The following is a 12648-nucleotide window of genomic DNA, read 5'->3' as shown; positions in this document are numbered from 1 at the left end:
GAGAGGGAGAAAGAGAAAGAGTATCGAAGGTAATGGAGGGCTTAGGATGGCACAAGCTAACCGGAAAGGGTTGAAACGACAACAAAATGGTCAAACTCGCGCCATAGGGAAAACACGGGAACGGAGTACAGAGGCGCGTGAATCGGCATGGAGGCCAATTTAAATGCAGATCGAGGTTTAAACGCGACCAACGTTCGAACACATGAGTCCATCCCGGTTTCCACCCTCTCGACCAACCACCACGGCCCTCCCCTCCCCTCCTCCTCCCATTTTCACCCGCGGTAATGCTACCGCTGGGATTTTAATCGTGAATTTCCACCCGACCCGATGCTCGCCACTCTCCCCATTTTCCGTCTGCTGATCCTCGCTTCTCTCTCTCTCTCTCTCTTTCTCTCCATCGTAATTGCCGATCGACTTTCTCCGTCGTCTAATATTCGCAATTCGCGAGATATACGTACGTCTCGGTTCGTTCGAAGAGAATTGGGAGACGGAACGAGAGCAGAGGGGAGAGGTACGCGTCTTTGTCCTTTGAAACGACAAATTGAAAGGATGGAGGGGGGCAGGGGCATTGATTACGGGGGCGCGCAAGGGGCGCGCGAGGGTGACGAGATATCGCTTATGAATATTCAGAAATTCGTGCGTGTCGTCGCTACGTGACGCATATATATATATATTCGCCGCCAGCTGACACCTACCGAGAAAAAGACAGGGAGAGGAGATTAAAGGGGGGAGAGAAGGAGGATGATATAATAGATAAGGGTCGCGTCTTGCCTATCGCGTCTTGTCTCTCGTTACAGCGATCGAGGGGAAGGGGAGGGAGAAGAGCATAAGCGATAATCCGCTTAGACTCGACAGACGGATAAACTGTTTATTATTGCTCCGGCTCGAACTGGCGTCGTGTGTATAAGAAGTTGAACCGATGGTCGATTCCAGGGAGGGAAAAGGTTCGATATCAGTCAGTCAGTCAGTCAGGCGAGTCAGCAACCGCTTCCTTGCACTTCTCCCCTTCCCCTTCTCTCTCTCTCTCTCTCTATCGATACCGCAAAATCCATTTTCCCCCGTTCCTCGAAAGGGGAGAACGAAGAAGAGAGGATCCGATCCGTGGAAGGGATCCGCGAGGATTCGCTCCGCGTAATCCAGTTTTATTACTTTTCAGTCAGCGCGGGGGAATAAAAGAGATATTTCCCACTTATCCCGGATTATTTCGGAGTTAATATCTAACGAAGGAAAATAATGGTTGGTACACCGGTCGTGGTGGTGGCTCGCTCAATCGTATGGTTATAATTCAACCTTTCCACCGTTCCTGGATCCGTTTGCCTTTCCCGCATAATCTCTCCGCCACGGATCTCCCATTCGCCTCGCGTACGGGTTTCAAGTTGTTCGCTCGGCGCAGGATCTTTCGCGAACACGACGGGGAATGTGGAAAGTTTGTTGGAGAGGAATCGACGAGTCGCACCTACTACATCTTATCTTATATATATATATATATATATATCGGTTGATCGAATAATAAATTTTCTCGATTAGATCGAGGGGATGCTTTCTATCTAATAATACCTGCCAGATGGCCGGCCAGATTTCTGTCAGGATGGAGCGCGGGATCTTTCGAAGCGTGTCTAATTCTGGAACAATATTAGCCGAGATGCGGAATATCGACGATCGTTTCGACGCTTCTTAGCAGACCTCGTCGGTTTACAGTCGAGGAATTCAATTATTTCCTCTCCTTATTTCGGATCATCTATTTTTCCAAGAGGTGGAATTATCGGGAAGAATATCACGTGTTTTTATACCTTTCGAATATTTTATCCACGAGTAACGATACAGGGAGAGAGAAGAATGCCGAAAGATTTTATTATAACGAACAGTTAGAGGGCAAAAGAACCCGTCTATACGTTAACGTGCGAGCGTTTATCGGCGGAAGATTATGAATCCAACATTTGTTTATTTCGAAGATAACGTTGTTCGCCGAGCTACATGTTAAAATAATCGTCCAAAGATATCGAATCTCGGCCGAGTAAACGAACGATCGCTTTCGAAACGGAAGAGATATATTTTCGCGCGAGCGGGTTATAACGGTCGTGATTAAATTATCCTCGATTTATATCTTAATAAACGCCCCCGGCCGCTTCTACGTGGCAGGAAAGAGGACACGGTGAATTTATGCGACCCGGTTCTAAAGATTCGCGCGAGTAACAAGTCGGCGTGCGAACTGCGCGCGAGGCGTGTTTCACGCTGCGGCGATAGATAATGCGACGACGTCGGGGTAATGGACGACGTCGCGATTAAATGGGACCTGGTGGACCCCCCGTGCCATTCACCATGGACAACGAGTGATCGATCGATATTCGAGCAGGTAAGGTGTGCTCTCGACCATTTTGCGCCACCTGCATCTCTCACTCTCTCTCTCTCCCTCTCTCTTGGATGAATTGACAAATTTGATGAAATTTTGGAAGGGAGACTCGAAGAACGATTATGGGGAAACGTTATGGGGAAGATTTAACGATTGAAGTTGGGAATAAAGTTGTCTCGATTGATCGATCGTTGGAAACGCGACAATACACGTGAAATTTAATCGTAATGGTCGAGGTTTTATAATACGTGAAAATCGAGCCAAGCGTAACAGTTAACGAATAAACGTCATTTAAGCAATTTGGATGAGCGATTGCTCAAGGTGTCGCTTCGCACATGCAAACTTTATACGGGGATAAGTGAAGACTTATTACCGTTACATCCTTCTTTCGACGAAACGCGTTAACGTGTCTTAAATATACGAATATAGCTAAATTTATTACGCATATTCCGTTACGAGTTATTAACGATTTACACGCGGCAGTAAAATTTAAGATGATAATGCAGCAATTACGACAGCCGAGGAGGCGATCGCCGGCAAAGATGAAGAGAGGAGACTACTTGGCCGGTGATTCACGAACGGAGGTGGAAAGAAAAAAAGGAAAAGAGCGAAAAAGAGACGCGAACGATTTCAGCCGGCACATGCGCCAACGAAACGACGAGGGGCTCGTTGGATCGTCGGTTAATGGTCGGGTGGCTGACAGAAATGCGATTAGACGTTCTCGACGCGAAGAGGTTCGTCAGATCCTCGTGGAACCTGTTGAGAGAGAGGACCGTTCGACCACTCCTTCCTCTCGTTCCCCTTTCTACTTTCCTTCTCTCGACTTCTCTTGACAACCGAGAAACGCTTTCCTGAGATCCCGTCGTGCCCTCCATTCGTTTATTTATTCCCTTCTCGATTCCCTTCTCTTGATTTCGCCGATTTTCAAATACGAGACACACACACACACACATACACAGCGCTTTCTTAATTAAGGCTCGACGCTTTAAACGGGACGTGGCCGGCAAACCGGAAGAAACGCGGCTCGTCACGATGGTTAAGCGAGCATCGCTAATTCTTAGCCCCCTTGGAGGAGGGGGTGGGAAAGACGGGGAACGAAACGGTTGCCGGTTAAACACACTGCGGCTCGAATGCGAAAATGCGCATTGCGTTTGTGCGAGAGAGGGAGGGTCGTAAACAAATAATCATAAAAGGTAAGCGCATCCTGGCTTCCTGCTAGATTCACGGTGCTCTGGCCGAGTAGCGGTAAGAGCGGTGGGACGAGTCGAATGCGAGACTCGAGAGACACGGAAGAACGGTCGGCTGTTTTCGCAACTCGGTGTAAAACGGAGAGGAGGGAAGGCGTGGTGGTTTGGCTTATTGCTTTAGAATCCTTGCTGCTCGAGTATGGAAAAGAAGGGGATGGAATATCGATCGAATTAAGATGCTCCACTACGATCCTCCTCCTCTATGCTCGATCATCATCTCCTCAGGACTCCTGAAAAGAGGAGAGGCTTCGTTGGGTTGAAAACGAAATAGAGATGTGGAGATGCGAAAGAACGGGATCCGATCACGATCGACGCGGGGACGATATATCCCCGCCATTTTTCATCGTTCAATGGCGTGTATGCGATTAGCAATTTCGCTCGCTCGTGTATCGGGGATGGGCCTCCTTGCCTTTGTGCCCAACCCCTATTTTTCTCCATTTTTCGCACCCCCACGGGGGGCTGTGAGTCAGAAGTCATACACGCGTACGTAAATGGAGGGGAGGGAAGGGAGAGATGGTCGCGCGGGCTGATTCGGACCCCATCAGCTGAGTTATGGCATCCATAACTAGCACCTACGTCTTTCATTAACCCGGCCATTGTCGCGTGTACTCCGACCGCGTCGTTAAAGAGGGGGAGTGATCGAGAGGGGAGAAGAGACACCTATTTGTTTTTGCTCCGCTCGTATTTGCCTGCCATATGTCCCGCTTATACCACTCCTATACGCTCGATGCACGAAAGATCGATCCTTTCGTCCCTTCCTTTCCCAAAGAGATGGAATCCTCGATGTACCTTTGTGGATTAAGTGACTTTCTTCTCCCTGACGACAAACAATATCAATCATACCGCTTGGGCCACGTCTTTGCCAAGGGATCCGTTGTGTCGCGTACGCCCGTTCCAAGGAGGGAGAAGCAGATCGCTCGATCTCTCGATCGCTAGTTATGGATAGGATGTATCAGCGTGCGAACATCTGCGACGAGACGCGTTGCGCGCGTCGCGTGTAATAATAATGGCGCGCTCCTCAAGTTTAAGCCGATTTTTACTTTATTTTCCTTTCCTTTCTTTTTCTTCTTTTCTTCTTCTTTTTTCCCCCGTCCCTGTTCGAAACGAGCGTAAAATATCGCGGAGGGATGGGATGGGATTAATCGCGACGACCTTGGCGCACCGATACGAATAAAAGGAAGGAAATAATCCCAGCTGGGCGGTGTTAACGGGGAGTCGAGGTGGTTCCCAGTTCTCAATTTCAATGCTAAATTTTTCTACTTTATTTTATAACCGCGCTGCTCGGCCCGGCCGTTTATTAAAATGTTTATTCGACGACGGCGAAAATTTACCCTTTGGTTCTCGAGAGCGCGGTACCAGCGTTTCGAATTCCGCCATAGTTTAACGCGCACTGTCTACTAACTGCGCCCAAATGGTGCACCGAGAGGGAGAGAGAGAGAACTCCCTGGGAAAAAATGCACGAGTAGCAAACGCGCGCGGCCTGGCAAATTTTTCGCCTCGCCTCCCCTCCTCACCCAGGCAAATTACTTCTTTGCCTTGTTTTTTTCATCGTTAGTGCGTGGACTTTTCGTCGATACGCGAGCGAAACGCATCGCAGGGTAAACAGGAATTTTCTCTCACCCGGGCCGAGAATTTTTTTTTCCTTCCTTTTTCTCTTTTTCCTTTTTTTTTTTGCATCCCGACCGTTCCCGTAAAAAATTCACCGCCATCCGATTTTCGAATTCACCGCTTTCAACGGGAAAGTTGGCGGTCGGCAAATTTATCGAAAATTAATCGAGAACGGTTTTTGTCTTCCGGTCGGCGTGGAAGGGGGAAATATCGGGGGCGGCGGATTCGTTCGTTCGAGAGGTTCGTTTTTTTCTAGCCGGCGATTTTTACGTGACATCCGCTGAAATTTCGTTTCGCGGTCGGGGCGTGGTGTGATTTTTTTAAAAAAGCGGGGAAGGGGGGCGATGCGCGGCGATGAGACACGGAGGGGGCGGCGTATTTTTAGCGCGCAACCTTTGGCGCGTGGGTGGGCCAGAGGCCGGTTTTTTTCAACGTCTGCTAAACACCGATCCGAAGATAAACTAATTTGTCCCGGATTTATAAAGTCCGCCTGTCCCTATGAAAGTGATACATAGATCGTTTATACGTATCTAAACAAACATGGGCTAAATCACGTATGCGCGCAAATATTGTCGCGTCTTGTTTGCCTTGTCTCCCTCGACGTGCGTCGATCGAATTATTCTAAACGGGTGTCAGTCGAACGATCGCCACGCTGTATTCCGATATATTCATCAAATTTCGATTTCACGAACGTTCGAAACATCGTGTTTCGATATCGTCCAATTTCGTCGAATTTTTCACGTGATCATTGGCGCGTCGATCGACTCGCGGCGATCACGGTTCGCAGATCGCGTAAGAAAGAAGGGTCCGCCGCGATGAGAACGTACGGGACCGGTCACATGTGCGGCCCGCGTCACGAGATGAAAAAGCCCTTTATATACGTACGTTTCGGTTGCATACGGTTTCACCGTATATATCGCGCCGATGATTAATAGGAATCGATGGATCGTCGAGGACAAAGCGAAATATACCCTCGATAAATTTCCCCTCTGCTCCCGTAAAACGAGTTTCCTCGCGAACAAGGAAATATTTTTTATCCTCGCCTCTTTTCCCCTAGATCCTCGACATTATCTGCGCTGCCCCGTAACAAATGATGCGAGAAACGATTCGACCCGTCAATCGCCTCATTATCGCTCCGACGAACGGAATTAATCGATCGAGTCAAACGTGACGAATGTAAATAAATATATATACAGAGAGAATACACGATCAGAGGCGAGAACTACGGGACTGTAAATGTACGTAATATAGAAGGAAGGAGTGGGTTCGACGGGAGAATCGGGATCAGAACGCGAGAAAAAATTGGATAGGAAAATATATTTCGCGAAGGAAATAAATTACGGGGATAGATACTTGGTGTCGGTGAACAAGAAACGTTGTTGACGGTGCGTGGTGTGAGCGGAAGCGTGAAACGACGAGGCCGTGCAACGATTTCCCGTAATTTCAATAACGCGCAACTTTCTACGCCGACTTAATACACCGTGAAAATAATTACTACCGCGGAAATGGATGGAGGAGGAGCGATCGCGTCGCCAAGAGTTGGGAAGAAAACGCGATATCCAGGAGGAGGGGAGGAGAGCGATGCATTCATCGGCTCGCGAAGAGATCTTGGCGCTTCGTCCTCGTCGTCGTAAGGGAACGTGCGGGAACTTCGCTACCTTCTCGAATGCGATCGCATTGTCTCGCGATACGCGATGTACGTACGTACACATTCCCGCCAGGAATACCGGCTTGCTTTTTCACTCGTTCCACCAGCGTATTTTCCCCTTATACACGCGTATACGTATCCCTATATCCGATGCCAACTTGGACTTCGCCCCCTCCCCTGGAACGCATTTGTCGGCTGTCGAGTAGGTGTTATTGTGTTACACGGGGCACGACAGCTTTCGAGATGCCTCCGCGCCCGTACTGCACGGAATCCCGGGCAAACGTGATTATTTTTCGCAATTTGCTAAGCAGATGCTCCCATTGTGCTCGTCTCTGCCGCGGCAGGAGTTTGTTTTCGCCACCCTTCCTCGCTTCCACCGCCCCTTTCCTTTCTCCTTCCCTCTTCCCTGACCTTCTCTCTCCCCTCATCGAGCCCTCGTCTCGCCGCGTCGACCAGCGACAGGATTTTTTCCCTTTTCCTTTCTTTCTTTTTTCCCTTTTTTCCCTCCTCCTCTTTTCACCTGTGCACACGTCGTCGTATTCGTATTCGTAATCGTAGTCGTCGTCGTCGTCGTCGTCGTCGTCGTCCTCGTGCACGCGCTCGCGTTTATTTGCGAATATACACACGAGCACCCCCTTCCCCCTGGCGCGTTGCGCGACACCCACCCCGTTCTAGACGCGGTGGTTGATAGAGAGAGAGAGAGAGACGCGCGAAACCACGCACGGCCGGGGGCTGCATATTTTAACCAACTTGGCTACGCGCATTGTCTTGCCGGAGAGTCCCCCGCCTGTACTGCTATACACGCATCGAGAAATAATGATCGTACCCAACAGCATTCCGCTCCTCCGTCTATTCTTCCCGCGGAGAGGGCAAAGCGTCCGTGACAACAATGTTGCGCCACGCTCGAAAGATTACGCGAACCGTGTCCTTTTCTTCCTTCGATTGTGCTCCCTCCCCCCTCTCCCTTATCGAGGTGCCCTCGCAAGAAGGGGTGAAAACCTCGCGGATCGCTTGCAGCCTTCTTTCGCGGGATATCCTGTTCCTGTTTACGCCGAAACGTTCCCTTGTGTGGAAAAAAGGAGGGAGGGGGCTCGTTGTGTTGTACTCCTCCCTTCGTCGGGCCGCCACGGGTCGTTCGAGCCGATGAAACGAGGCTTGGAACGAAAGGTATGAGAGAGAGTGAGAGAGAGAAGAAGGGATATCGGGTGGTAAAAAGGGATGGATGGCGAAGGAGATCCGGTGGTGATTAAAAGCGATAATTTCGCGTTCAGAATGGTTCCCATTGAAAGTCGATATCGGGTGGCCCTCGGTAATTTTCCCGGATGTCTGCGCGGATGTATTCCTCCTTCTTCGTTTCTCGCCCATTCGTCGTATTCGGGATGCGATCTCTTGGAGAACGCGTGGCCAGGTCTCGAAGACGGCGGGAACTCGCATCGATATCCCTATAATCGAATCGCGTTCGAGCTTAACGAGCTCATTGTGCGTTGGACAACGTCGAAGCGGTTCCGTCCATCGATTCGAAAGAGAGAGAGAGAGAGAGAGAGAATCGATAATTCCGAAATCGCGTCCGAATCCGGAATCCGGAGTCGAGGGTGCGCGCGTTGCCAAGGTCTCGAATCGAACGGACGCACACCTGTTTGCGCCTTCCTTCTCCGCGTGATTTATGCACCGATGCCAATCGAATTATGTTCCCCCTTCCCCTACCCACCAGAAGAGAATGGAGTTGGATTGGATTGAACTCGATTGAACATCCTGTCCTCCTCGCGAGCAATAAGGAAGCCGCCTTCCTTCTTCCAAATTCGATCTTCCCGTTTAGAGCGTAATTTTATCCACGCAATTTTTCTTTCCTTTCTTTTTTTTTTCCTGCTCCACTTTTCGATTATTAAATCTCGGCCGAAAAAAGGAAACGCCGAATAACCCATCACCCATCTTAACGATACGCATGAAAGAGCTCGGCGGAAGTTGGCGAAAGGTGGTACTCGTTTCCGCGAGAGCGGTTAGATGATCGCGGAGCCGACGAATTTCGAAGAATGGATCCGACGAGAGGAGGGCTCACGAGTATCCGTGATACCGCTTTTTGCCTTTCTGAAGGAGTTTACCTTTTTTTTTCCCCTTCTTTTTTTCCCTCCCCCCTCGACTCATCTTCAACTCCCTTTTCGCGATACATTATGTTTTCCCGAAACGTTCGTTCGAGCGAAGGGGTTCCAACTTTAACCCCTTTTCTTCCTCCTCGTCTTCTCCTCTCGGAGAGGATCTTTTGAAGCTCCGCGATTTCGAGTCACGGTTGAGAAAGTCGGCGAGCACTTTCGAACTGGTCTTTCTTCCCACGAATTCCTCTCTCCCTCGCGTCGACGCTCGCCGTCCTTCGATCTCGAAAATTCGAGACGCGTGTAATGACATCGAATGCGGAGGATAAACGCAATCGCGAACGTGAAGGGAGGAAGGGAGAAAGGGTGACGTTACATAAACGGAGGGAGGGGGAGGAAGAAACGACGACGAGAGGCGAAGCGGGCGTCGGCTTTGGTTGGCAGCCCGACGCTGAAAGCGCTCATTGAAATGGCTCGCCGCGGCCTGACGTACCGCGTCTCTATCTATCGTTAATTGAAATTCCGTTACGCAAAACGCTACGTGCACGTACGCGCTTTCTCGCGAGCATCTCGGCGAGAGTAGCCACCAGACTCTAGATTCCGACGTTTTTCATCGAGGCAAATTAGCGAGGGCATGCGCCTAATTGGGAACACACTCCCGGTTTATTCGTTTAACGCGTTGTTCTTTTTTTCTTTTAGCCAACCACGGGGCATCGGTTGTGAAAATAATTGGACACGGCTTATTGTTGCCGGGGAAACAAAACTCGCGAGGAAAGGTTGGAAATAGCGGAGAATTAATGACACGTTTGAATAATGCGGTGATTGTTAAAAATGGGGCTCTCCTGCAATTTGGAAGTGGTTGAACGTTTGGCGGTGCAATTATCATCGAACGAACGTGTCGAGAAAAATAATTGTAACGTTCGAAAGAATCGAATGGGATCCGGAGTGGAAAGCGAGTCTCGATGTCTTTGTCCCGAGAGCTCGACGCGCGATTTTCTCCTCTCCTTTCTACGTGCTCTTTCCTCTCCTCTCCTCTCTTCCCTCTGTGTGCGCGCGACTTTCGGGATCGCTCTTTCGAAGTTCACCGGCAATCTCTGTGATGTCTGCCTGGCCTTGCGAGCCACACAAGAGAAAATGGCACTTTTGTGTCCCGGTTACTAATGCGTCTCGTAATAATTTCGTTTTTTTTGTCGACTACCTTTTACGTGACTCGTTTCCTCGTCGCAATTTCTGGCCTCTCTCTCTTCCATCGCGCGTGCAGGGACGAGGGAGAGAGAGAGAGAGAGAGATCAGTGGAAACAAAAGAATAAAAAAATATAGAGATAGAAGAATCCGCGAAGTTTTATCCGTACGGCAGGAGGTCTGACAGCGCGGGGCGTTTTGGATTATTTGCAGGAACGACATGGACGTACGGACAGAGAGGCCTCGAACGGCTGGCCGGATAGCACCGACCGGACGCGTTACCCCGACCATACATCAAACAGGTGGAGGAAGAAGAAAAGCGATACCGGTCCCGCCGCCGAGGGTGCCGACCCCCATGCCCACCGCCAACAATAATCAACAAAAGTAAGTAAATTATGTTCCTCGATAGCTCGTCCGTTCTCTCCCTCTTTCGTTCGATTCCAAAAAATCTATCATCCACCGTACCGAAATCGAAAACGAACGGGATAACCTGACGTTTCGCACGTAACTCGAGCGCTATAAATCTACGAATCTCGTTTTTATATCTCGACACATCGTTTAATGTTCACTGTAATATTAGATATCAAAAAAAGAGGAAAAACGAAAAAGAATTGGTCGAAGGAAATTGAATTACGAAATTATAACCCTTTTTTCTTTTGTCAGAACCGACGTCCCACTTCGTAATAAGTACACGAAATCTCGATAAGACGATAGATAGATCCGCTCATGCCTGTAATAATCGCTCGTCCCGAGTCCGGTCCCGAATGAATGGAACGGTTGTTACGCCGGGACTCGTATCAGTTTCCGGTCTATAAACGGAATATATTTCGATTTGACGTTGTTACAATTTGGATTCGCGTTGAAATATTGGAAGTGAGGGAGATTGGAAGGAGAGGACGCCATTAAGTAAGTGGGATTAGGCGGAGAGTTTGGTCCCGACTGATCAAAGTTTACCGAGCTACCACTACCTTCGGTCACTCCCGACCAATTTCAAGATGTTCTCGACCACGCTGTACAACGTTTCCCGTCCCGTCCGCAGCCGGTAATGCCGCGTCCGTTTCAATTACATTACGTCGCCAGCGTGTAATTTCGATCGTCGAAAACGTTCCTCCGAAACCTCGCCATCCCCCTTTGCGATCTCTTCTTCCTCTTCTTCTTCCTCGCGGGCGAGAACCATCTCTCCCCGCATTGATAAACGAATCGAAGAGGCAATGGAATATCGACGAGAGAGGGAGAGAGAGAATTTTTTTTACCACGGCGAACGAATCGAGGCGGAATTGGCGAAGGGTAAAGCGACGCGATCGTCCCTTTTCGAGCGTGTGGCAACTTTATCTTGCGGTTTAGCCGGGTTTCCGGCACAGCTATATCGAAGGCCAGCACTACGGATAGGATATCCATTAAGCAACGAAACACAACGAGAGAGAGAGATTCGGATCCGTGTGATTAAAGTTCACGAAACACGGGACCACCGGCCACTTTACCGATCTCCTCGACCAATCTACCTCGACCACACGTTGGATCCACCCGGTACACGGATTTGCGGGTTCTTTACCGCTTCCTCCTTGCATTAACTCCGCTCCACGCTAAAACGACCGTTCGTTCCCTCCCTCTCTTCGGTTCGATCGTTACTTCCCCCTCCCGGAGAAAGATTAGCAAGTCCGATTGCACCAAGGATCGAGTGCTACGCTCGTCGTTTTAATTTAATGCCGCTTTTCAGTAGCTCGTTAACTAATGCGGATTATTAAACGGGGGAGGGGGACATTATACCGCCCGTTCAGGTCGCAGGACGGTTGGAACGAACGGGGACGTCGGATGTGTTCCCGATAGAGCCGTGAAACGTACGTACACAGAATGCGCTCGGAATCCACTTACCGAACAACAACTTCTGCTTCCGTCGAGGGACAGGGTATTCGAGCCACGTAGAAGACTTTACGCGTATCCGTATGACAAACCGGCGAATTCATTTCCCGGGATGTCCCCGCGTATCCCGGAGAACGCGACCGCCACCCTCCGTGTTACCGAAACTGAACCGAAACACGCTCGTTGGCGAAAATTAGCGTTTAACCCGGGTGGGGGAGGAGGGTTGAGTTATCGAGCTTCTCAGTTGGAAATCGTCCTCGTGTTAATTTCGCTTTCGAGTAAGAGTGGGAATTTTTGGCGGGATGCGAAGGTGGAACGAAATCGTGGCCGGTCGAGTTTGGCTCGCGTTACGTTTGGTTCGTTTCTTCGGGCTCGGGAATAATGGGGAAGGAAGGTGGAACTGGGGTATGAAATAAAATTCAGCAAATTCCCCGTGTCGAGGTATCGCGCCGCGTTGGTCGATCGATGGAGCGGGGAGGGAGGGAGAGAGGGTTGGTTGTTCAAATTTTTAACGAGTCTCGCAGCACCGCGAAATTAATTACTTAACGGCTGGAGTTTTTTCCACGGGTTGGAAATCAAATCCCCGCTCCCGCTCCACTCTCCGCCGCGGCTTCGTTCTCCCCCAACTGTTTCTCCGCCCAACTAACCGACGGTGTCTTTGTTGTC

At 49.8% G+C, this 12648-nt stretch overlaps 1 protein-coding gene across 5 annotated transcripts in view; it reads left to right on the top strand.

The window, feature by feature from the left end:
• The window catches only part of LOC107996057 (uncharacterized), a 245573-nt gene that overhangs the window by 28493 nt on the left and 204432 nt on the right, over positions 1-12648 (top strand). For all 5 annotated transcript variants that reach the window (XR_009829571.1, XR_009829570.1, XM_062074097.1 and 2 more), the window contains exon 2: positions 10336-10506. Coding sequence is in view for 3 of the 5 variants with exons in the window: in XM_062074097.1 (XP_061930081.1) it covers positions 10343-10506 (164 nt within the window). In the remaining 2 variants the exon portion in view is untranslated. The remainder of the gene's footprint in view (positions 1-10335; positions 10507-12648) is intronic.

Source organism: Apis cerana, linkage group LG4 (assembly GCF_029169275.1).
Source record: "Apis cerana isolate GH-2021 linkage group LG4, AcerK_1.0, whole genome shotgun sequence".
NCBI lineage: Eukaryota > Metazoa > Arthropoda > Insecta > Hymenoptera > Apidae > Apis > Apis cerana.
This window is presented reverse-complemented; position numbering and strand designations above follow the sequence as displayed.